This window comes from Trachurus trachurus (assembly GCF_905171665.1).
Source record: "Trachurus trachurus genome assembly, chromosome: 22".
Classification (NCBI taxonomy): Eukaryota; Metazoa; Chordata; class Actinopteri; order Carangiformes; family Carangidae; genus Trachurus; species Trachurus trachurus.
The window spans coordinates 9800083-9826658 of NC_139907.1; the positions used below are offsets into that span (position 1 = coordinate 9800083).

Sequence of the window (26576 nt, forward strand, 5' to 3'; positions counted from 1 at the left end):
ATCCACATGCAAAGCAAATATTCACATTTCCTTTTCATACACGTTGGCCTGCCACCAGACAAATTCCAGATACTTTGAGTCCCCACTTTCACATTTCACCTGTGTTAAAAAAAAAGGCAAATTTACTGGTTGCAAGTAAGCAAGTAGATGAAAAATTTCCTTGCACTGTCTCAAATTTGCAGTCTGGAGCCCTGTATAACAGTGACAAAAAATACTTAAAGTCCACCCTAACATCTGCCTTACTTCATATTAAAGGTGTTCAGAAATGGCCGTTTGTCCTGTTTGTCGCGCCGAGTTTCCACGAGTTGCCGCACGAGTTTACCCGAGTAAGGAAAACGAATTTGATTGGTCGTTATCGAGTTGGCGGGATATTCAGTGCTTGGGGCGAGACCGAGCTCCGTGTGTACAGACGTTTGATTGACGGATGACGGATCCATATCAGTGGCTGATGAATTGTGAGCAGGCTGACGCATAATTTGTGCGCCTGCATTATCCAATGCGGGAAAAAAATACCACACTTTCATCCCGGATTTACTCGAAAATCAAATTTTGCACAAAGTTTGGGCTACATCGTCTGATAGATGAGTTATTACACTAATGTTAAGACTCATAGTGGGCTCAAATTCAATTTTCTTTTCTGTACAGCCTTAATGCAAAGCAGGTCAGTGACATCAGGTCAGTAAGGCTTGCCGTTGTTCTGACACGAGTTGTGCCAATATTATTCTAAACTGCATTGATTTATTCTGCTGCCAGTCAGCTACAGTTTGACCAGTGCATTTTGGGTAGTCATTGGCTCAATGACACCCTGTGGGTGGAGTGGGTAACTGTTGGTTAGCTACCTTATGGAGTTTGATCTGGCAGACTGACAGCAGCCCCATTAGCTATTGCGTTATGACTCACCCCGGCCGGTCTGGCTGCCTGCTCGGCTGCAGGCTGACGCAGTCATCCACCCAGACATGACAGCTGTGGTAGATAGTGAAGCCTGGGGTTCACCTCACTAACAGGTTTCAAAAGTTGACATGTCCGCTGGGGCACACTTGGATTTCACTAGGATTAGTCCAGATGAGATAAAAAAAAAATCCCATATGGCACAATGAGGCCAACGTAACCACAGTGCCAGGACCCCCTGCCCCATATCTGGTGGGTTCTAGTGGGGTGATTCACCAGCGGGACTAGTTGAGCCCCCAGCTGTGCATCTGATGAATATAAAAACAATATACTTGGAAAGAGAGAGCTCTGACTCATTACCTCCTTTTGACCACTATCCAAGTGGACAGTTTGCATCTTGCAGAAAGTTTCTTAAATGTCACGTAGTTACTATGTCACTGTTTTGAGCCATCGCAAGCTTTGTTTGACATTTAAATTTTAAGTTCAGCGAAAAGGTTATAGATGGTGACGTGGTTTGGAGGTGAACATATTGTCCTCTCCGTCGTCGTAAAACGTCACTTTGATTTGGAAGATGTACTGTAACAACGTAAGAGCCCAACAATAGCTGAGGACCTTGGTGAAATACAACATCGAAAAATAACACTGTTTCACTGAAAACATCGCTCAGCTCAGCAGCATTGTTGGTTATGGGACCGAGGTTAAGTGTTGTTGGCAAACAGCTAGCATTTGCTTTAATCTCTGCGGTGTAACAGATGGATGGGGTTTATCCACAGGGCCCGGATGAGGCCATGCCTTTGGAGAGAGGTGTCTACGGCAGTGCTGAAAAACAGTCTATTACATTACATATGCCATATTAAATGAATGCTAATCAAACCACTTGGGACAGACAGACAGACAGACACTTACATACAATGTCTGAAGTTGCTCGTAGTGGCAGGAACGGCTGCTTGCTTTGGTGTTGTATCTGTAGCTTCTCAACTATTTTAATATGATTTTAAATTTGCATGAAGATCATTTTTTTCATGTGTAATTATCTAGATTACATGTAGACATCATTTACATGCAAATTATGCAGACAAAATGTGACTTGTGGCACTGGTTTCAGCAGATATTCATGGTCATAATTCTGGGAAAAGATCTTCACACTGTGTAATTAAAGGAAAGTGTGAGAGGCTGTAAATTTGTGAAATATTTCTGTGTGTAACTTTTTGGTTTTCACACCACACTTGATGGTCTTTGTTATGTTGCTGGCGATTCTTGAAGTGTGCTGCATGACATGAGTTTGCAGTTATTCCTAGAAGAAGTCCTGTCTGCACCTCATGAGGCAGTGTCTGCCTGCAGGCAGGCTGCTTCTATTTGTGGCTCAAATTCACTGTCTTGAATATTTATCACTCAAGCCGGGCTGTTATGTTTCATTTTAATGCGCCTAAGTGTCTGAACATATTACTCAGCTGACTGTGGTCCTTTATCACTCAGTCACATGGTTGAATCTTGGATGAGCTGAACTTCAAAAAGTCTCTTAATGAAATGGATTCCAAGATAGGTTCCACAAATTTGCTTGTAAAAAGCTTTGGCAGTCGAGTAAACAAGGGAGAGGTCAGAGTCACTGACATTTAGCTTTCAGCTTTTATAAAGTTCCTCTCTGGAGTCATCCTTGCAGAAAAATTGATTCGAAGTGCAAGACATTTTACATGGATGACATGAGACACAGACAGACCCACACAGGTTCAATCATGGATGTAAATTTGTTAAGTAAAAGATAGCTTCTTGGCTTGACTTTTGGCTCGGCTTGTCATAGCTTCGCTTTTTTTTTATGTGTATAAAGTTCCCGCAGTTGATTTAGTCATGGAAAGACTTTTATAGACATTTACTTTTAAGCAGCTATGGGACTGACACTGTTGTTTTTTTCAGAACTGATTAATTCCCTTTATTGGGTGTTTGCGACCAGGGTTGAGAGCAAATGGGAATTTAAAAGCAAAATATTTTCCATTTAGCGAGACAGGTAGACTCATCCATGTTTTTTTTTTCCCAGAGGGGATTTGTCAGTGTCTTAAAGGAATATACTGATGGCCTAGCCGGCCTCATCTTAATGTCATAGTCAAGGTTACAGTATGTACCAATCAGAGGCACTGTATCCATTATTCAAGCAGCTTTCCGACATTAATCACATAATGGTCTCCACGGTGGCCAATAAAGTCTATACGAGAAACGTGACTGTGTTCCTCTATTATCACATTAGTTCTAAAAAAAATGGATGCATATAGGCTCGTCGCCATATAAGTTTTATATATTGGATGTGACAGGGAATTTTGCTTTGCTATATAAATTGTTTTGTTGTCAATAACCTGCTTGATCTTAAAGAAAAACTGTTTTTATTATGTACATGTAGGCTATATAGCAAAACTCTTGAAAAATAACACTGTTATTAATATACATTTTGCTCAGATCTGCTATGAGGCACATATACTGTGCACGATTAGCATCTAAAGTTAGATATTTATCAAGCTGTGCAAGACAAGCACCCTTTTGTCAGTGTTGGTGTGAAATTTATGTGAAACAGTTTTAGTTTGATGTTTTCTGTCTGTCGTCTTTTGGCTCCTGTGTAAGTCTGAGCTGTCTGTTCCCTTGTTCTCTTCACCATGTGATTGCAGCTCGGGGGACGTCAGTAGATCTGTGCTGACATCCCTTTGGAAACTTCCTGGAAGGGACATTGTTTGTTATTTTTTCCTCCGAAAAATATGTCTGATGTCCATCACGTGTTTTTCTGTTTGACGTGGAAAGAAGAACAGTGATCCCACCAAAAAATACTCCTATACACTGTAGTGCCTCTTTTATTAAGCCCTCCTTCACAAAATGTTCACTTTAATGTAATATGATGATGATGATGATGACGACGACGACAGGCATCACAAACCTCAATCGCAACCTCAAAAATGACCTTATGTAGTACCAGTGAACACAATTTTTAGCAAGACTGGGTGAATGGTGGACAAAAACACCAAATAGATAAATGAAAAACAAAGACTGAGCTGTGTTATCAGCTATATTTATTTATAAAACATTCATAATTGTTAAGTTTTGTTATTTACTGTTTGTTTTATTTTTGTCCTTCTTTTATTTTGTATTCAGATAAACTTTCATTCATTCACATTATAAACATCGCCTTTACTTTAACCATAGAGAGAAAGAGAGATGGAACATTCGGAGAGAAAGCGAGAGAGAGTAAGAGGATGATACTGTAACTGTAGGTTGCAAAAGGACCACAGTCCAGCTTCGAACATTGACCGCTGGGGCGTAGACGAAGTCCAATACACACAGTAACTAGAACGAGTGCTCCTTCATTCTTCAGACATGTCTTTAGTAGTCATCATAGCGGTTAGTACAAAGCCGTGTGGCTGGTGACTTCTCTCTCTCCTGCTCAGTGTGTCCCATGTTTGTGTTATTCCTCTGCCTCCTATAATAATGATACGTCAAATGAAAGCTGTTTTTTTGATAAGGATCAATGTTTTGAAAAGGGATCCATGTAATTCCTGAGCAGCTGGGAAACCAAAGCGACTCAGTGTGGGACATGGGGTGTAAGAACCATCAGTCAGTCAGTCGGAGACATTTGTGATCATAAGGCTGGCCCAGCTGTTGCCATCCATCCAGCATTTATTGCTTGCCTGACTTATATACAGTATACGCAGAACTGCTTTAATGTTAAGGCATTTATTTTCCTTTTTCATACTCGCTTCATAACACCTGAGCGGAAATAATCCAGAAATCCCAGCTGGTTGCCAAATATTTTTGTGACCACTGGACCGGATGCTAATTTAGCTCCTTTTATGCAGATTTTCCCAAAGGGCAGTGTTTGGGGTTTGTCACCAATGAAAATTGTTCCAGAGGATGCCCTCTCACAATTGTCATAATACTGTACATATTCATTCTTTGATTGTGACAAGGTTTTCCTTTTATTCTGTGTAATTACACATTACAATTGCTGCATCTTAAATCCCCTTGTATAGACTGACTCATATCCCCTTGAGATGACCGCTGACTGTTCAACTGACGACACTGGTCACACTCTGGATGGCGTTTATGTTAACATCTGTGGTGCTCACCTTCAGTGTATGAGCTAATGATGCCCAGTGGAGAACGTGCTGTGTGATCTACAGCATTATTTTCAGCTTCACTGGCAAATCTGACATCTGTGTCAGTGTCACACATGCCTGCCAGGTTTCAAACAACTGTGGAAATCCACTCAAATTACTTAATTTGACCTTTTGTATTTATTTTCAAAAAGGGATTTGTGGGATTCTTCTCTTTGGAAACGTTGGTGTGTTTTCTATTATTTCTATATTTAGTTTTCATTCATTTGAAACTTAATGTATTACAGATGCAAATGTATTTTCTCTCTAAAAGGTCTAGCCTTGATAACCTATTTGTGAGGGAGATACATTGTTACCAACAGCCTGCCAACATTACCAGACTAACATTTCAGTTTAGTTCACACAAACAGTCACAGTGTGCCATATGAACAGCTGCTCACATATACTGTACCTGTAAAATCTCCAGTCAGTTGTGTCGGTCCTAGCCGGAGCTGCTTGGTCTTTTTTTTTTTTTTTAGGTTTTTGGCTTCTCTTACTTGCTTTGGCTGGAATCACATCAATAATTAGCCAGCCTTTCCACGTAGCCTCAGCTGCTTAAGTGAAATTACATGGATGAACGACTGAAAGGAAATAAAATGTGCTCAGCTGGGCTGTTAATAGAAAACCAGGACGGCTGTGCCTGTGCTGCCTTCTCCAACTCGAAGAAGAAGAAGAATTCGGTTGCACCTGTTCTCACAGAAAATCAGACCGACACGCACGCACAGACACGGATACACACCTGAGAGGGTAAAATATGATATTTACAAGGTCAGCCCTCAATTTAAGTCAGATTATCTTTTTTGTAAATACTAAAAAGGTAACCATGACAGGAACATTTTCCGCCAGGCACATGGAAAATACTGTATGTGACGTCAAACAGCCTCTGCGTCCGTCTGATGGCTGAAACTGTCTACCTGATTGTACAAAGGGAACATAAAAACGAGGATGTGGATGTTCTGGTGATGGTTGTGATGGGGGAAGCTTCAGAGAAATGCAGAATGTGCGTTTCTATGAGGAATGACAGGAAGCTGCACCAGAGGTATTGTATCTGCTCGCTCACTCTGCAGGATGGGCAGAGCAAATGAAAATTTCTCCCATGACCCCCGCTGTCACCAGAGTTGGCAGCTGACCTTCCTGTTGGATTGTTCGTACTGTTGGAAAAATAAACAAAAGATAAAAACACAATTTGTTTTTTTTGATTAAATATGTGGAGTGAAAGTTAGGCAATGCTTTGTATTCTTACACCGCATTCAATGAAATGAATTTATTTAATGCCAAATAGTGGAACTGACTATGTTAAATTATAATTTCCCGTATTTGCACATATTTCAGAATGACAGCATAATGCAAGCATGAACAGTATGTCGTCAGTGAATGGCTAATTTCAGTAGTAAACAGACTGACTCAACCACCAGGGTCATCCAGATCTCTCCACATAATTACACTGCCAAATGCGGTAGACAGGATCACAGAACCACCACGGCTGAGTCTGCATTAAAAAAAAAAAAGCTTTTTGTCTGCCAGCTGATTCTCAGATTAGATGCTAAATGTATCCCTGGAAATAATACTATACATGACGTTATGGTTTTTACTGTCTCTATACATTTTTGCCAGATGACTGACTATCCGCCAACTGTTGGATCGCTGCTAGATCTGCAGCATTTCCGCTTAGGTTTTGTCACAAATGGATAAACTCCTTGTTAAATAAATTTGTTCTGTTCTCATGGAGCTGCAACAGTTAATATACACGACTGCATACATAACATGACCGGCAGAATGTAAATGGCAACTACACTGTTGTCCATAAAGTTGGAATCATTTTGTTTTCAGACACATTCCTCTTTTTATTCCTATTTATACACATCAATAATCACCTTTGACCTGGTGCAATGATTACATACTGAGTCCCAGTTAGCAGTTTGGAGAATATATTTACTAAGAATATATCACATAGGTTAAAAAAAACAAAAAAAACATTTTATTGTAACAGTGTATTACAAAAAATAAATTGAGCAATCGAAAAAATAAATAAAATGCCCAACATTTGATAGTTTCCGGTTCCCAAATGTCAGGGTTTTCTTTCTTATACATGTTAGTTATGAGAAACTGGGGTGGGGGTGATTCCATGAAATTATATTTGTACACATTTCAAGACAATTTCACAGACATTGATTGATCCAGTCCATGCACGGTCTTAAATTTTGGAATACCTGATTTACACCACATATGCCCCAATGTTACACATAATCAAGTAATAATTTAGTTGCTGTTGTATTATGCATTTATTTTATTTAGTTTCCTCTGTTCTCCACAGACCGCTGCCCATAAATAAAGACTCTCAAAGTTTCATCACCACTTTGCATTTCTTCTTGTTACATCCTCTTATTTCTATCTCACCATGTCATGGCCTTTATTTCACCCCTGAAGAAAGGCTTTCTCTGAACCACAGTATGTGAATCATCTATTTTTATTATCCACATTCAATATCCTAATGCATGGTCTTAATTTAGAATCTCCTAGAATGGGATTTGTAACATAATACATGATAATGCCTCTTTTCATGCATCACGTAGCAAGTGGGGCCATCCGACTGTAGTCTGAAGTGATAGCGAAGACTGGGTGACAGTGCTGAGGAAATAATGGAGAAGAGACATTAGGCCCAAAGGGAGAGAGATAAAGACAAACAAAGGACAAGAAAGTGGGACAAAAGAGATAAGAAAACTGAGGGTTATGAATAAGGAGAGCAAAAGACAGAGGCAGAGGTTGTGATTTTAACAAAAGGGATAGCATGTGATGACAGAGCTGGAGCGAGAGGTAGAGATTTTCAATCAGGAGAAGGATCCATGGGCCACCCAAGCTTGACATTCCTCCGGGAGGGCGAGGAGGGCCAGATCTGGATGAGCTTTCGATCAGAACAGGGGCTGCTCCACTATTACCTGACCTAAAAAAAGAAATAAATCCATCTGAGCGGAGAAATCCCAGCAGTTTGACTCCGTCTGACGGTAGATTATCTGATAAATGACTTATGGTGATCGGTGTTTGGGTTGGCAGCTTTGAGCACCAGGGTGTAGCTATAATTTCATTTGTGCTCTGAAATCTGTCCAGCATATAGTCTTTCAGATATTGATTTTGTAACCTGAAAGGAAAAGAAAGAAAGAAAAGAAAAGAAGAAAAGAAAAGAAAACTGTTAGACTTTTTATTAATCATGGTGGAAGCCCTGATTTATTGTATTAGTTGACTTGTGTTGCATTTAGGATCCACAGTGTGTGTTGTGTGAATTATATAGACCAATGGAGGGGAATTTTTATAATGCATGAACTTAATCATTTTTTTATTCCCGAATGCTCATGCTTGACTTAATACAGTTTAAGCATTCTGCATTATTGAAAGTTTGTATGATAATAACAATATGGTAGATCTAAATGTACCTCCGGAAAAAAAAATCTGTTTAATGTCATTATATTTTGTGATGAAGGCATCTGCACAGTGAGTCACAAGAATACACTGACTATATGCTATAAAAGTAGAGATACCACTTTACACATTAAGGCAATTATGCCTTTTATTTGATGGTAAATTATAATGAAATCCCTCTGAGTAATTTTTGTCCAGAACAAGGGCAGATTTTATTGTTATAGTCCCAACACGTGTTCTCCTGCTTAAAAACCAGCAGTACAATTATTACACACCATACAAAACGGCTGCAGTGCTTTACAAGTGAACACTATTTTTAATTGATATGAAACTTTAATGAGGCACATTGATTGCAAAATGTGGCTGTGAAGATGTTACAGCCCTTGGCTACATGTCAGCCCTAAAAAAAAAGAGGCAGGTACTGAAGAAGAGATCAATTCCAATTAGTCAATGTGTAAATTTATTGACTTTTGAAACATTGTGTCTTGAAGAAAAGTGTCTTATTCCCTGTGAAATTCATTATAGAATGACGAATATGTGAGATATGATGAATCTCTTGTAGCATTAATGATATATTTGCTACTGTTTGCCAACACGTGGAGCAGCGAGTGGAGTATTTGTAATTAAGAAATCAAGGCTCAAGAGCTACGTGACAATAAGCAGATCAGAATCTCATTTGTTGTTGAAGAGACATGAAACACTGAAAGCGAGACCCTGTCCTGGATGTTAAACTATTTTCTAACAGGTTTTCAGGCTCACTATAGATCCTCATGCAATTCTTATGATGTCAGTGCACGCTCGGCTAGCTGCAGTTAGCATCCATTAATGGATGTAGTGGCTCTAAGGTGAATGTCCTTGGGATGACAGAGGAGGATACACAACATCTGAGAGCTAAGAGGGGAGGTGGGCAAATTGAGTTGGACAGGAGACGTTGTCATCGGCTCTGTTGGGATGTCTGCAGTTGTCAAAAGGGGGCATGTTAAACCAGAGAGCGTGGTCCTTCTGAACGGCCTAAGTACATCATCGCTGAGCGTTGAGATCAGGTTCTCGGAGATTCAGAGCTCCCAGAGGGGAGAGCCGGCTGGCAAATCTGGTGGAGATGCTGGCTGTGACTAGACAACAGGAGGACGTGTTGTCAGGAACGTCTGAGTAAGATCTCTCAGTAATTCCCTTAGTAGGACACCAACAGTTTTGGTTGTGTCCTATAGGAAGTGTCGGTCAGCGAAAGAAAACAGGCTGCTCTGTGTGAACGAAGAGCAAATACAGACACCAGTTTTAATTAAATCTATTCATGAGATGTCATTGTTAACTTTTTTTTTTTAGTCACTTTTCCGTCCAGGGGGTCCAGTCTTTTCATACAACTTATTGCAGCGTACTGTGCCGTGCTGTTTTTCCAAGTCAAGTGAATGTCTCCTTAGCATGTTTTTCCCACAGAAAGTTTCAAAAGAGAAATGTCCGGAGGGTATTTTCCTTCCTGATTGGAGCAGTTCACTTGTTTTTCACACCATGCAGAACGACCTCATTCGGGGGGCCCTTTGCCCTTACGGCGCATGATTGACAGCTGCCCTTGACTCCTGCTTTGTATCTCACAGGAGGATCAGTGGATGTTGTGGTCTTGTGAGGAGTGGTGAGCAGCCACGCTCATAATGCAGCCAGAGACGTTGCGAGCCGGCGGTCGTATCTCGGGGCCGGGAGAGGCAGCACTGTCATAGAAGGGTAATTACCCGAGCAACATAGGGGTGAGGGGCAAATGAAATGATTTCAACACCTCTGAATTAAATTATGGTCCAAGGAATAGGAACAATCCACAGGCTGCATCGCCGCAAACTTGTGCACAGAGAGCCCCTTTGCAAACGTGAATACACATGATGTCTGTGGGTGTGAATTGTGTTGGATTTTAAAGGGGGAGGTCTTTGTATTTGTTTTCCAGCACCACTGAATTAAACATGCTCCGAGGACTGGGAACAATCTGCAGGCCACCCCCGATAGAAAAACGCACCGCCATCCAGAGGGGGCTTTAATGCACACAGGATTTCCATGCATGTAATTTAACTGAAATTTAAAGGGGATGATTCTCCATTTGATCTCCCAAACTGCTGAATTAAACATGCTCGAAGGAATAGGGACAATCCTGGAGCTGCTTCAAAACTGGTTTAGATCCAGCACAATCCACAGGGTGCTTTTGCAATATAATAGATTATACATATTTCCAAAAAGTGGATTTTTGAGCCGAGGGCTTTTTGGAGACTAAAGTTTCCTGCATCTTAATCTGGGATGTGTGTCCTGCTAGTGTTTTAAATCCCCATCAGATTTGCAAAATTTAGTGCTGCAGACAAAAAGGTTTGTTTGGTGCCTTCTGTCTGCCCTTTTAATCTTCTTTGGCGTTTCACTCACATCCTTTTTTTAATCCGGACACCTGGCTGGTTTCCCTTAGTTGCATGAGCTGTATTTTTTTTTTTTTTTTTTTTTTTGGCACAGCAAAACAACATTGTAGTCTTTAATTTGCTTTTCGGAAACTGCCTCTATTTCTGTTATGGATCATCCACTTGTTTGGAGTAAGTGTACCATCTTCTACCGTGAAGAATCTGTTTGTAGTGATTGAGCTCCGTCCCATTCAGACTGAGAGCGTTAGAAATCTCCCGTGCACTGAAGCAGGCCTTTTGTCTCTGTCACCACGGTGAGAGATATTTGTTCAGAGACTGACAGAACGAGACGTGGAAGTAGAGCTGTGTATTGCAGGCCTTTGCCAACGCGCTTCAAACACAACCAGGTATTCTATATGCAGCTTGTGTGTCTGTGACTGACACCATGCATGTCACAGCGCGACCCTTCTCATCAAACTCTCATTTGGGACTTGTCACAATCCACTTACCACTCAGACATGAATGGTTAAGCTCTTCCACTGATCCTCTTTTTCTCTTCAGGGAGCCCCGGGGCTGTCAATCTACGCTGGGCCCATGGGTGCTCCAGAGCAACAGTCATTCCCAGTATCACACGATCCTTTGGTCATATCACTGCAGTCACAGCATTGATAGCATTTCGCTTGAATGAGCTTAGAAATTTCAATACCACATCTGCTCGCCTGTTTGAAAACACCAAAAATAACACAAAAACAAAAAATATATATATATTGTCATCAAACTGAAAGGAGACAACTTTTTTTTTTCTAAAACATGGAATAGTGCTCTCCCAAAGGCATGCTACAATACTAAAATACAGCAGTCAGTATCTGTTACAAACAGTACTGTATAATAAATCTAATAAAGAATAATGGAAAAAAAAAATATATATATATATATGTCTTCGCCTTGTCTAAAAAAAAGATTGAACCTGGTTTGATTCTTTTAAAGTTTTTTATTTTTGAACTTTTTCTTTTTCTTTTTTCCACAAAACAAAACAAACCATTCACTGACATACAGTAGGACCCTATGAATTGAAATACAAGTAAATAAAATGCAATAGAAATACCATAAAGAGAAATCACACGACATGGAGAATAGATATTTGCACCACAATATCAATCCTAGAGATACACGACAGTCTTTTAATAACCCATATTCCTCCATTAGTCCTCCAAATAGAGAGTAATACAGTTCCACCTTTGTTCAAAAGTGTCCATTTTCAGTTGTAGACTTGCAGTCTCTTTTAAAGTTTTAAAGGTCATGTGGAAATCTAGTAATCCCATTTTCTTCATTTTATTTCATGACTCTCCCTGGTTTGAGAAATTACTTTGAAGTGCAGTAATGAAACCTTGAAGTAAACTGTAACAGAGATTGGATAGATAGATTGGACTAAATATGTACAAAATAAATATATATATTGGACATATAAATAGAATTTTTCCATGTCGTGTGACAATGTGGCCACCCATATGCTCTAGTCTCTCCACAGACACATGAATTGCGAGTTATCTCCACAGGGATCAAAGCTCAGGCGCTCCAGGTCGGTGCAGGAGACTCGGTGGTGAAAGTGAAGGAGCGGGCGGACACAGAGGAATGGCGTCCATCTCTGGGCTCCCCCCTGTGCACCGAGGTGACGTGCAGTCTGCCGCTGTGAAGCCAGGCGGAAAACTGCCCTTTCTGGCATGAGCTGCATCGGCCCTTTGGCACCATGCGCAGAACGTACCCCCTCCACCATCTCCACCATCCATCTGCAGCTCGGCCTAATCTGCTGCCTCCTGCCGTAGATCTGACACTGGTATTGTTACCTCCTGCTGCTCGCTGCTCCGGAGTCAGTGGTCAGTTGCTAAAAGATGAAGATTATAGACAGTGGGGTCACGATTACAGAGAAGATGCTCGGGGTTATTTCTCCACCCCTTAATCTCACTGACTAATACTATACGAGCAAACGAGGTCACCAACCCTGATGCTTACTTAATGCCTCCAGGATACACAAAGATGCATTTGTGGTCATATGGAAACACAACAGCAGTGAGAGTGGAGGGAAATCCTACTGTTGTCTCCTCTACAGCTGTTCATCTCCATCTGCAAGTCATGGTTTCAAGTTGAAAACATTCATTTGTCTCCTCGTACACGGACATTTTCTTGATGTTAATACACTTTGTTTAGGTTAAAACTGGAAATATTAAGTTCTTACTTTCATGTTGCCAGTTCCACCTCCAGCCTTTTGTCACTGACACAGGACTGAGTGACTGATGTGTTGATATTGTAGACTAACTATTTGCTGCCACCTGCTGGTGCTCAGGCTGCTAATGCTCAAAAAGGATCTGACTGAGCAGCACTCAGCTCAGACGTTCATTCAGATTTTGTGAGAGTAGCTTGTACTTTTTATGAGACTGTTCATATTTCTCTGTTGAGGAGGAACAAGAATGATCAGAATGAATCAGTTCAATATTTTGCGTAGTGTTTTAGGTCTAGTTGGTTTTCAATATCCTCTTTTGCATTGTTTATTTTTGTCATGTATCTGATGAATGGACTCATCAGGCCATGTTGGCTTTGATGGACCAAAACAGCAACTGCATTCTTAAGAAAAGATTATGCACAACAACACTTGACCACTGACGGTTTAACTCTGACTGTCAAAGCCTTTAAACCTTTAAACCTTTAAAGGACTTTGCTTCCTGCTCTCAGGCAACATTGCTGACTAATGAGCTCCGCACTGACACAATACTTGAGATAAATCTGGCAATGTGAGACCAGTGTTTCCTTTTAAAAAAAAATATATATATATATATATATATATATATATATATATATTATACTTATGATTGCCATGGAAATTTATTTTATTGTCATTATTTCTATTATTTGGGGGCAGAAAGTATTTTAAGTACCAAACTGGCACATTCCTCTGCTCAGGGGAAATGTAAATGCAACCTGTGTAAGTTTTGACCACTAGTATTGCTGTGGAGCCATGTTTTCTTATGTGTACGTATATCTAGTTGTTTCTTATTTTGTTTAAAAGTCACAATTTAAAACATTTAACAAAAAGAATCAAATGGATTTAACACACCGGCCTCGAGACCTTGATGATGCCCAAACTCCCAAACATTGTGAGAAACAGTAACTAACTAGGGTACTGAGCAGTGCAGCTTTAAATTGATAATTCATTCAAAAAAAAAAAAGTTTGTTCAGAGGGAAACCTCCATATCAGCAGAGGGAGACATACAGTACAGTAACTGGTGGATATATTGAACATTATGAATCCAGCTCTGGCCTGACACATCACTTCAACCCTCCTGCAGACATAAACAGGCAGACTCACTCTCACACATTAAGAGGTGGTGGTTTATTTGAACATGTGAGTCAGCCGGTCCTTGTGGGCCGCAGCTGGAGAGAATACAGCAGCCCCACCCAGCAGCACCAGCGTCATGTGCGGTTGCTGCTGCAACTCCCCCCACCCCCTCCTCCACCAACCCTCCCCCCCACCCCCCAGCCTCCCCTCAACCAAACTCCCAGTGATTTATGCAGGCCAGACACCCCTCCCCTTCACTTCAGGATGTCCTTGTCCTCCTCTCAGTGAACTGAGTTAAGTTTCAAAACGTAGCCCTTCACTTAGAGCAGTGTGGAGGAACTGAGGAGCAGCGAGTGCTGGGGAGCTACCGTTGGCAGCCAGATCCCCCGTTTGTGGTGAGTGTATTTTTATGTTTTGCGCTGGAATGTGGTCCTATGGTTAGAGCTGGTCTTTTTTTTTTTCATTCATTAGAGGAAAGTTTCAATGTAGAGACACGTTTTCAATGTAGATAGCTTTGTTTCACAGAGACAACTTCATGTGTGCATCTTAAGCTTTCCCCCCTGGGCTTGATTGCTGCTTTTCGTCCGTTAATGAAGACCTTCATTTAGTAGAAAAAGCTTGAACAAGTGAGTGCTTGTTCTCACATGATCTTTTAATACATCAGTCAATACTCTGTTTAAAACATCCGCGGTCGTCTTTCACAGCAGAGTCAACGATGTCTGTATAACATTATAAAATTCAGTGACAGTCATTTAAATTAACTTAGTGGATTACCTGATGAATGAATGACACAGTTTTTTAAAGTCACGTGTTTGATGTGCTTTCTAGTTTTCAACGTAGGATACATCTTTTCTGAAATAAGGACAACACATGTATGAGCCTATCTACTCTTCAGTGGATTTGGTTTATTAGGCCCTCTCTGGCAAGTATGCTGCGCTGCTGCATCAGTCCAGATGTGGTAGACTGTTGATTACAGTTTCTGACAAACTGACTGATGGGCAGAAATGGAGCTGACTTAAAAGTTCATTCTGTTGGGACATTTATTATCAGAGAAGAGAAAACTGAACCTTTCTGATACTTAGTGTTGACGTCTGAAGCCGGAGCAGTCTAAAAACCACCTCTGGCTCAAAGCAAAAATAAAAGCCACACGAACAATGTGTCGATACTTTGTGACCCAGGTTTGGTTGCTGAAAAGGGGGTGAGACAGAACAGAGGAACAGTAAAAACACTCATTAGGCTCTTTAGGCCCTCGGGGCACGTGGATCTTTTGTCTGCCTATGAGATGCTCCGAGCCTGAGAAATGTGACACCACACTTCTCCTCTTCAAGCCTCTGTGGTTGATGTCTCATGCTGCAGTTTTGGCTCAGAGACCATTAATTTAGAGACAGCACACTGGAATATTTTCCTAAAACTACCATTCTGTAAGAACTCTTGGCACGAGAGAGGAACCCGTATTGTTTATTTGATTTAACATTCAGGTCCGTTTTGTTTTTCCATATGCCCGGGCTGTGTTTATGTTGATCTGTAGCTGGGATGTATACACACGCACCGTGTCCAATAAGCACTTAGGGCAATGCAATATCATGTGGCCGTGTCACAATAGGCTGTTTATGTGGATCAGCGGCTGTCTGAGGCGTGAGCTGCTGCAGCCAGGCACAGTGCAGAGCCTCTCAGTCGGCCTCGTCCTCATTTCTTGACTCTATGAAAAGCAGCCAGATTTTCAGGCCTTTTTCGACCCGGGGGCATGTCATTTACCAAATGAATGGTTCTCTTTGCTGGACAGTTGAGCCAGTCACAGTCTATCATGCCACGAGACAAGTGAGCCCACAGTATTGGTTTTCACTGCAGAGGACTGTTTTCAGCAGGCACATTTGCATACCTCCAGGGCATGGCATGGCTGAGACATAATGATGATAATAATAATAATGCATGAAACAGTTTATGGACATAATGGGTGGCTATTACTGAAGATCAGACACAGCTTGTGTTCGTCTGTCTCAGCCCATGACCCAAGCATGACGAGGAACTGTCGTCCTACGTGTTTATTATCCACAATATAATCATTTTATATTTTACTGGTCACATCGTCTTTAATTCTTGTTTGAGTGCATAAACAACCAGACAAAAGCACTTACAGAAGCAGGAAATAATAATAAAACAGGCTTAATTAAGTTTAATTAATTTCTGTTTCATTTATTTTTATCTTCATTTATCTCCTTTACACCTCTAACAACAATTGTACACAGCTACTCGCGGCCCAACTCAAACACACAAACTCCACAAATCTTAGTTCAAATGAGAAAAAAAGATGAGTTTGTCAATTTTTATATTAATTTGTATAACTTATGTTATCTTTTCTCCAATCTAATTCCACTCTAGAAGAGGTACAGTAGTGAAAAGTGTTCATATGACTTTATGATGGGCGCTTGGATCCATTAAACTTTTTCAAAATGGTGAAATAAATATTTCACCACTTCCCCCCACTGGGCCTGGAAACTTTACTAGGGTTCAAGCCAAGATAATAAAAAAAGAGGTTTTATGAAACTCAATTTAATTTTGGATAACTTACTTTTACAGCAGCTGCGATCAATAGTTTCATATTATTCATACAGTAGATCACATGAGGCATTTCTTTCTGTGACAGTGGTGAGGTTTGCCCTAATTGTTTTGGTTCACATTATTCCGCTCAAAAGCATCATTTCCAGATGCAGCGGGCGTTTCGAGCAAAAAACCCTCTGTGCTCTAGTCTACTGTACCTGCTCCTCAGTGGCAGACAAGTTTGAGTTATCAGCTTTAGTCTAGAACAAGTCAAGGAAACAGATGTGTCGATTCTGGTCTTAAAGGTCAGTAGGTCATAAAATTCAGCAAATATTTCTCTGCGATGATTTATCTCTTGTTCATCTTCTCATGTGGCAAAAAGCGTATAACCTCAGCTCGCACAATCGTAGGAAACCAAAAGGAGCTCCATCGAGCAGTCAAGACAAAGACTCTTATGACTGAGTGACTCTTGTGCTTCTTGTGATTTACGGTAGACTGAACCGTGGCCTCTTAAGCCGACTCCTGCTTGCTCCAGCGGGGCCGAGTGAGAGCTGCAGCTGCGTCACACGGTGCTTCCTCCGGTCGGGGGGTCAGGTCTGAGTGGGGCTGAGGAGGTTGAAGGGGGTCAGCGGGCAGGAAGACAACATAATGCTTAAAGACAGAGGCAATATCACAGCTGGATGTCTCTGATGCTTTTACCCCTCCTGGTGCTTCATCTCTGTGTTTCCTGGCTTGTTTGTGCTGCTGCTCACCACACCAAAGCTGGAAACAATGGCTTATCAAGACGGCGGTCAGTATTTACAGACGTCGCCTGCTGTTTGGCATCTTGCTCAACATCCGTGGGGTGTCCTGTGCTCATATCTGTGTGTGTGTGAGTGTTTGTTTGAATGCTTGTTATCTTTTGCAGGATGGCTCGGTGGGGAACTTTGATGACCTGGCTCAGGAGTACTCTCAGTATTACGGCACCCCCCTAAGCGACGTGTGTGAAAGAATGGAGGAGCTGCGGAAACGGAAAGTAGTGCACGATGCCGAGATGGTAAATGCTCCTTTTTTTTCTTGTCATCAAGAAAAAAAAAATCTAATATCTCAGCAGCACCCAGTGACTCATGTTCCCTGTGCTGTCATCTTGCTGAATCGCTCAAACATTAAGGAAAACAGCCTTGAGGTAGATAGATGCCTTCCATCTGTTTATACAGTGTGAAGTTAGATCCAGCAGCAGGTTAGATTAGTCAGCCTGGCTCTGACAGAAGGTGACAAAAATCCTCCCAAATAACACATCTAAAATCACATTAAAGGGATAGTTCACCCAAAATTCAAATTTACGGAGGGGTCCGCGCAGCAGTATTTGTCCATATAATGGTTGTGAATGGGCCTCACTTTTCTTCGTCCAAAAAGACACACCAAAAAACATCCAAATACCTCCATACTGCTCGTCTGTAATGTCCCTCTTGTATTGAATCCCCAACATGAGAAATTGTTCAAAAAAAAATTTAATAAGTCTATATTTTAAGCTTGTTTGTAGCGGAAGCTCCCAGTGTCTCAGTTCACTGCTCTTCCTGTGTCAGTGCACTGACCGGCGAAGCAATTTCTCATGTTGGGGCTTCAATACAAGAGGGACATTACAGACGAGCAGTATGGAGGTATTTGGATGTTTTTTGGTGTGTCTTTTTGGACGAAGAAAAGTGAGCACCATTCACAACCATTATATGGACAAACACTGCTGCCCGGACCCCCCGTAACTCCGAGAACCCACGGAGGACTCTGAAAATTCTCCCGGCCCTTAATGTGAGTGAATGAGTGAAATTTGAATTTTGGGTGAACTATCCCTTTAACATATTATTATCTTATTCCTCTAATGGCTGTAGATACATATTTAAAAAAACATAAAAATTGCTTCAACTTGTATCCATCATAAATAAATGTCAAACAAGCAAAAAGTTGAATATGAATCTGTGAAAATCAGCTGATAAAATTCAGCTGTCAGCGCACACATCATAACCGGGTACACATGATTGTTAACCAGTGTTATCCCATAATGTTGGCTGGCTGATTCAGTGAGATTAACATCATGTCTATTTCTGTGTTGTGATGATGACATGACACTATAATTTACTTCTCCACTTCCCCTGCCTGTGCGTTTCAGGGAAAGGTTGACTCAGTGGCCACATCAGTGCAGCTCCGCTCGGAGATCCAGGTGAGTGTCCAGCTCCCGGTGTGTCAGACCCCAGGAGAAGGCCACTTCCTCCTCTGTGCGTCAGCAGACCGGGCTGATAAGAGAGGAGAGGAATTGCCTTGTCATGACTATCCAGAGCAAAAAAACTGAGGCAGAAGAGTAAAAGTAACATTTCACTTACACCGATACGGAGAGCTGACCTTGATTTTGACTGTTTTGTAGACACCAGCTGACAAGATTTGTTTTTATTTGACAGTGAAACAAATGAAAAACAAACAAGTTCCTGAAATTCTTCTGTTGTTAACCCTGATTCGTCTGCTACATATTAGTTTTGCTTTCCTCTGAGGGAAAATGCTCTGATTTGAAAATCTGTATGTATTTATATTCACACATTTTTCCTCTCCTTAAGGAATCCCTCGGACTCGGCAGCGCCACATCCACCCCGGAGTTAGAGAGGAGGTAAAAGAAACTCTTAGTTGGAAATCTACAACTTCAGTGTTTTATTGGGACACTTGATGCATGGGCAAGTTATTTTAGATAGCATCAGCAGTAAATAACATTTATTACAGCTTTCTTGCACTGTCATTTAGTCTAGATGATGTGTAGTGTTATGGCTTCACAGATAACACAAGTATTATTTATTTAAGTCACATTTAAATGGAGGCTGAACTATGATTTCTTCTCTCTCGCCCTGTGGACACGTGCATTTCCTCTGCTTCCTTGTGCCCTCCAGTCACATTTCTGAAGCATTTCTGTGTCACCCCTGAACTTCCTTCCTTCCCACCATTGTGTCTTTTGAAGGATTTCGAAGATTAGTCATATTTTGTCATTGGAAAGCTGTATAAGATGAAAAAAATTAGTTGATGACTAATGATAATGCAACGTATTGATTTGATTTAGCATGTTAAGAAGTCAGGCTCTTAGAAATTGCGCAATATCCGTGCTTGGAATGATTTTATTGTTGCAAACCTGGACAGGAACACATCAGACAAGTCTCCGTCTGTAACTAAGCACATTCAAACAGGATTCACAGGAAACGAACACTTCCCCCTAGTGGAAGCAATACATAAAGCTGGAGGAAGCTGATGTTGGAACCACTCCACTATTTTTACATTGACATTCAAAACTGATATCTGATCAGTTCAAAGTTGTGTTTCTTTCCAATTCAGTATATTACTTTTAAAGCCTCTATTTAAATTAAGATTTAAATCTCTTTATTTCCCTTTCCAAGTGGCACAAAGTTTAATTTTTTGGGTGGGTGTATCTTGTTTTCATCTCAGTGTGTGGGGTTGATTATTTACTGTGGTGAGTGTGAGCATGTTACACAAGTGAATTTGATATGAAATGATCGATTCTGATGCCAAAATATTTGAAATATTTAGTTCTCCCACATGTTTTTCTCTGTGCAACCTGGAAGAGGAACAGAAAAGGGCTTGTTATACTCTTTCACCCTGGAATATACATGCAGTTACTTTTGTTTAGTGTTACCAGAGTAATGCAGAGTGTTTTTTAGACTTCATACCATACCAATATATCCCAGGCCACATGCATTCAAGGAAAAAGATACAACATCTCCTTGAGTTGCAGGTTGTGCAGGTGTTTTATGTGTCTGTGGTCAGGGAGGAGCCTCCACTCTGGCTGTAGATGATGTGTGACCTGAGAGAAAGACTGTAAGAGACGGACGGTTCTGCATAAACAGGACAGAGAGAGAGAGAGAGACAGAGACAGACAGACGGACGGACAGACAGAAAGAGGGAGGGTGAAAGTGTGCAGGGAATGCAGAGGCCACGTTAGCGCTGCTGTTGCTGCAAAACCCCAACTGGACATGAAAAGGCTCTATTGTTCCTGCAATGGCCGTAGAGCACTGACCTCTGTTCATCAGCCAAGAGCAGCCAGTCTTTTTCATCCGTTTGACCACTTTGATTTGCTTTTTACTATGATGCTACTGTCATGAGGGACAGTGCGCTTTTGTGATTTTTTTATTTTGTATTTCCTTTTTTTTTTTTTTTTTTTTCTTTTTTTTCCTAATCTGACGCAAGTCTAGAGGATAGAGAGTCATGTTGAGGGAGATGGTGGGATAGCAGGGAAAATGAAGAAAATAACTTTGGAAAACAGGTATTGTTCTGTTCAGGGGTTTGATTCCTCATTTGAACTGTTCAAACAAAGTCAAATATTTGGTTTGATTTTCAGGTTTCCTGTGCACAAATCCAGCTCTGATGATGGATCATCAGGAGGTGAGTTAAAAATTTAACACCGATCCTAATGTCATATATTTAAGTTTTTATTTTAACTTGGATCTGACTCATGTGTTGATCTCAAGCTATTTTACACAAGACTAAAAAATAAACCACTTTAAATCTACTGTTTTGGTATGCATTAGTGTTTTGTATGGTATATTAATTCCTGCATATTTTTCTTTCATAATAATGATGTGGAGTGAATCCTTACAAAGACTTAATATTGTCTTTATGCTTGTGTGCTTCTGAAAACACTGTAGATTAGGACATAACATAATATTTGCTATTGTTTACTTCCTCTGAGCTGGATTGTTGAATTTTGCATCAAGGGTTTTAGAGGTTGTATGTTTCCATCCTTGTTTTAAGTATTGTGTTTTTTTTTACTGTTCAGGTAAATTGGATGGGAAGAGGAAGAGCAAGCCTTTTTGGCAGAGTTTCCGAAAGTCACAGAAAGGAGTGACGCGTCAGATTTCAAAAGGTATGTTGAAGTCGTAAACATAATGTGTTTTTCACTTGAGACGATAATAAACCTCTTGATCTCTGCCAGTCGTGTGCAATTCTGTCAGCTGTCATTTCTATATTTTGCCCCACAGGTGATGACGTTGGGTTTGTGGCCAGTGAAATTACTATGAGTGACGAAGAGCGGATCCAGCTGATGATGATGGTGAAGGAGAACATGATCTCAATAGAGGAGGCCTTGGCACGGGTACGAAGACTCCACCTCCCGCCTGTCGCTGCTGACATGTTTAAGTTACAGCTGCTGGACCTTTCTGCTTTGTCATGACACAAAGACCACTGTCCTATTGGGGGAAACGCTCTCAGACTTTTTGACCCCACTGTAGACACACAGTCAAAACATGATGTTTTTCTTACCATGTTTTCTCCATCTGTCAGCTGATGTTATGATGCTATTTATCATGTGTCAGACTTTAGACAAAGCAATCTGTTTCTGCAGTAGGCGCTAACAGGCTCATCTTTTTTTTCCAGTTGAAGGAGTTTGAGGTACAGAACCGACAGACGTGCAGGTCTGATCCCACAGAGTGGACCGATCCCTCCAGTCCCAACACAAACGACTTACTCAACTGCAACGTAAGTATCTTAATCTCACAGTTTGAGGACACTTTGGTAGCTTTTTAAATGCTAGATCAAGACTCCGGGGAGTGCGCTGTGCATGAGGGGGCTCTGATCGACCGGTGCCAAGGCTGCTGAGCTGTTGACAGCGCCTCTCTCTTTCCCTCTGTCCCTGTCCTGGCGTTGAACCGGGGCCCCTCTAAAGCCCTGCAGCTCAGGGCACTCTCCCAACTGCAGGGCACTGGGCGGACTTCTATTCATCGCTGTCAAAGCGCTAACCCCCTATTGTGCTGTAGTGTGCGGGTGGATTCAGCACAGGGCCCTGTTATGCAGGTCGCAGCTCTTTTATGCATGGGTGGGGTGATTAGGGGGCTCAGGTTCAGGGCACATTTTTCAGATTTGTCTGGATGGCCTGACTATTTCTCTCTCTGCTCTATGTGTGTGTTCTCTTGTCACTTTCTCTTTCTGCATGATGTTTGTTTCCCGCTCCCCTGCTGTCTCTGTTAATTACAAACAAATATCTTCTAACCAGTTTCTGTTGTTTATCTTTAACCAGTGATCAGCTTTCATTTTTCACTTTTGACGTGTGTTACAGATGCAGACACACCGCTCATGTTTTGGTTAAACAATAACCCCAAAATATATATGACCCATATGTATCTGTCATAGTTTCACTCGTCTTTGTTTCCAATGAGGGTTAAGGTGGTTTCCAAGTAACTCACATTCAGTCACGTATTGAAAACGTCCTCTGGGCTGTTTTGATGAAGGACATGTTGCACAGATGTTTGTGTGGCCTTTGCTCAACACTGTGGTTTCCTACCACAGTTTTATATTAGGGCACAAGTACTTTCCACTGTAGGCTGAGCAAGTACCTGCACCTGCATCTGCAGCATGTACACAGGTCACATACCTATATTTAATTTGATAACACAGAGTTATTTTACCAGAACTACAAAGCTCTGTAGAAAGATGAAACATTTCCTATAAATAAATAAATTCTTACCTCTCTCTCTCCCATCAGCCCTGTGACCTGTCAGACAATGAACAGGAAGAGTCGGTTACGTTCAGGAGACTGCATAAACTGGTCAACTCAACCCGGAAGGTGAAGAAGAAGCTGATCAGGATCGATGAGTCCAGGAGGCCTGGAGCAGAGGGTACTAAAAAAAAGAAGAAAGAAACACCATCCCTTATCACACAAAACCCAAGTGGATGTTGCAGCCATCATAGAAATGTTGTAGAATCTGTGTTTTCACTGCAACTTGATAAAAAGTGATGAGAGAGAAGTTTCAGTTCAATGCCGAATAGGTTCATGGATGTTTTGCAGCATTCAAACACCAGCATGTGTTCACAGTAAGAACATACTGTACAGTGTAATAGGAGGTAATTGACATCTGTGACAACACAGTGTTGCATGTGATGCAGAGACGAGAGGAAATATCACTTGTTGTGCTGGATCTAATTACTGTTTGACCAGCGCATTTGGCTGTAATAACAGTTTTTACCATGTTTTCACCAGCTGTAGAGTCTTGTGTGAGTAGATTATTTAAGGACATGCTATTGCTTCATGCTGTTGCTTTTTCTAATACTTTTCTTGGCATTTTCTGACTCGTTAATCTCCCCCCTTCCCCTGTTTTGACCTGCACAGAGAGCTTAAACATGGACGGTCTTCTCTGTGGAGATGCCAGCGCCTCCCTGTATTCAGGTGTGCTGAAGAAGCCTGCAGTGTGTCCCGTGGACTCTCTGGCTTCATCTCTGCAGGAGCAGCTCGTGTACGACAGGGACTCCGACAGCCTGACCACATCCCCCTCCTCTAGCAGTCTGGACACCTGCAGCAGCCAGAAAATCTTCCAAGCCTTCAGCAAGTCCAGCGAGATTCATCCTATTCATCCGGAGACAAATGTCACGCGGGAGGCGGGGGAGGCGGGCGAAGGAAGTGGCTCCTCGTTTTCGGAGACAGACGTTTGCACTGAGGAGGAGCCCAAAATCGCTCGTTCGGTGACCGACGGAGAGCTACGTCACCGTATGCTCAGCCCACTCAGCCACCACGGGGTGAGTACAGAGGAAGCTTTGCATAAAGACCTTTGTCTGGCAAGTTGGCCACGATTAATGTTACTGTTCTGTACAAATCTTTTGCCCTTCAGTGTAACTGCTGCTGGCCAACCTTACCCTCCTCGATTAGGCAGCAAAAATGCCTGCAGTCCAGTCTCACTGCTCCACCACCACTACCACTGGTGCCAATGAAATGTTAATTAAGGACCATAAAAGGCTTTTCTTTGTACATTTCTACGTGCAATTGACAGAAAATATCATTATCATTCCTGTGCTGATATTTCATGTTTGTTTCAGTTATTTTGTCCATAAATATACAGTTTCTACTTCTTGTTTCTTCTCACTTGTGAGCACTTCATTTCATTATGTTTTTAGGAATAGTAGTGGATCTTTTTGCAACCTTTTTTGAGGAAAATAAGATATTTTCTGCAGATAGTGGCTCACATGCTCTAAAAACATTAACATCTGTTCATGTTTTTGTTTGTTTGTTTTCACAGAGAGCTTGTAGCTTCGGAGGATTTGACTTGACCAACCGCTCGGTGCACACGCTCATCTCTGAAAACGATAACATTGTAAGTAACCTCTGTAAGCCCTGAATCAAAATACATTGACTTCATATTGTTTGTTTAATTTACCACCTTTTTCTCTTCTTTTTTTAAATATAATTTAGAACAAAGATGGAGATGGAGGTGTGAGAGATCCAGTTAAATCTCCACCAGCATCACGAATCTCCCTGGGCAAGAAAGTCAAGTCTGTGAGAGAAACAATGAGGAAGCACATATCCAAGAGATACCACTGTTCTCTCTCTGAACAGGTATGTACGGTCAATATTTTACTTTACATAATCTTGTGTCGCTCTTACTGTTGTAGATTGTGCAAATAGTGATTTGTTTTTCTCCTCTGGATTTTAGTCGAGCCCAGACCGCATGTCCAGCTGCCCTCACTCTCCTCAGATAGACTCGGACTCTCTGGAGAAACCTAAGCTGAAGCCAGGAGGGTCTGTAGAAAGTCTGAGGAGTTCCCTCAGCGGACAAAGTTCCATGAGTAAGTCTGTGTGTTTGCGGTGTGTGCGTTTGTGCGTGCGTATGTGTGCCAGCCCCATCTGGGCGTACTTGCTAGTAATTCTCCTGTGTTTGTTTTAACTTGCCCTTGGAACGCCAGATGTGTGATGTTTATTAGACAAACGATTCAAAGACAATAAATCGCTTTAGGTAGTCTAAACTCTCTGTGTAAAACTGTAACATCTGGCACTTCTGTCGGATTGAAAGGCATCAGAAATATTCTCAAATACCAGCAGCAGACCCGTGTGGAGACTTGTGGTCTTGAAGCGGCTCATTGTCTTGTTGTGGTTTGTGTAGGTGGTCAGACGGTGGGCACCACCGACTCCTCCAACAGCAACAGAGAAAGTGTGAAGTCTGAGGACGGGGAGGAAGATGAGCTGCCTTACCGCGGACCCTTCTGCGGACGTGCTCTAGTTCATACAGATTTCACCCCCAGTCCTTACGACACTGACTCGCTCAAACTGAAGGTAGCAATCCAAAATAAACACACGCATACACACTAAAGCCTGGTGTGAGCAGATAACTCTTCTCAGAAACTCAAGCCTCACTTGTTTCGTTCTTTCAGAGCGGAGACGTCATTGACATCATCAGCAAGCCGCCGATGGGAACATGGATGGGGATGCTCAACGGGAAAGTCGGCACCTTCAAGTTTATTTATGTGGATGTCCTGAATGAGGAGGAGGTGAAGCCCAAGAAGACACGCAGGAGGAGGAGGGCCCGGCAACCCAAACCCACCTCTGTGGAGGAGCTGCTTGATCGCATCAACCTCAAAGTAAATCAAACCAGTCTTTACACACAGATGGAGGAATTTTTTGTGAACTAAAAACATATTTTTTTCCCCCACAATTCAGAGTTGTTGTTGTTCTTTTTAAACCACAATTTAAAAAAAAATGCAAAAAAAAAAAAAATGATTTGCTAACTTGGTGAGAGTTGGATGAGAAGATTGATTCCACTCTGCTTAAAAAAAAACCCTATTTGGTTGATATTTTCCTAAAAAAAAATATTCCTGAAAATCTGAAGAGCATGGGAAAACACTGAAGGCTGAATTTCTGAGTTACAGCCTCTAGCCTGCACATTTCTCAGCTACACTTCTTCAACTTCAACTTTCAACTTTATTGTCCTCAAAGGGAAATTCATGTTGCAGGAAGGCAAAAAACACAGAACATATAGAACACATCCACACAAACTCTACACAACATTAAAATGGCAAGTACCCCAGAGGGCAAACTGGGAGCTGTTCCATACAACTGAGGAAATAAATAATACTGTAAATAAATAAGTGGAGTGTATCATGAATTCTTCCCACATCTTTTTGTTGATCTGT

The 26576-nt window shown here is 41.5% G+C and overlaps 1 protein-coding gene across 3 annotated transcripts in view; it reads left to right on the forward strand.

Annotated features, from left to right (window-relative positions):
• sash1b (SAM and SH3 domain containing 1b) overlaps nt 1-26576 on the forward strand; it is a gene marked incomplete at its 5' end in the record, with an annotated part of 46386 nt that overhangs the window by 15898 nt on the left and 3912 nt on the right. For 2 of the 3 annotated variants that reach the window (XM_083998861.1, XM_083998862.1), the window contains 14 exons: nt 17569-17697; nt 18805-18855; nt 19244-19293; nt 21025-21068; nt 21463-21549; nt 21665-21777; nt 22059-22160; nt 23164-23296; nt 23788-24191; nt 24689-24763; nt 24862-25005; nt 25103-25235; nt 25550-25719; nt 25818-26024. In XM_083998861.1, coding sequence (XP_083854987.1) covers nt 17569-17697; nt 18805-18855; nt 19244-19293; nt 21025-21068; nt 21463-21549; nt 21665-21777; nt 22059-22160; nt 23164-23296; nt 23788-24191; nt 24689-24763; nt 24862-25005; nt 25103-25235; nt 25550-25719; nt 25818-26024 — 1842 coding nt within the window. Of the gene's footprint in view, nt 1-14388; nt 14519-17568; nt 17698-18804; nt 18856-19243; nt 19294-21024; nt 21069-21462; nt 21550-21664; nt 21778-22058; nt 22161-23163; nt 23297-23787; nt 24192-24688; nt 24764-24861; nt 25006-25102; nt 25236-25549; nt 25720-25817; nt 26025-26576 lie in introns of those variants that run through there. The other variant, XM_083998863.1, reaches the window with a different exon arrangement.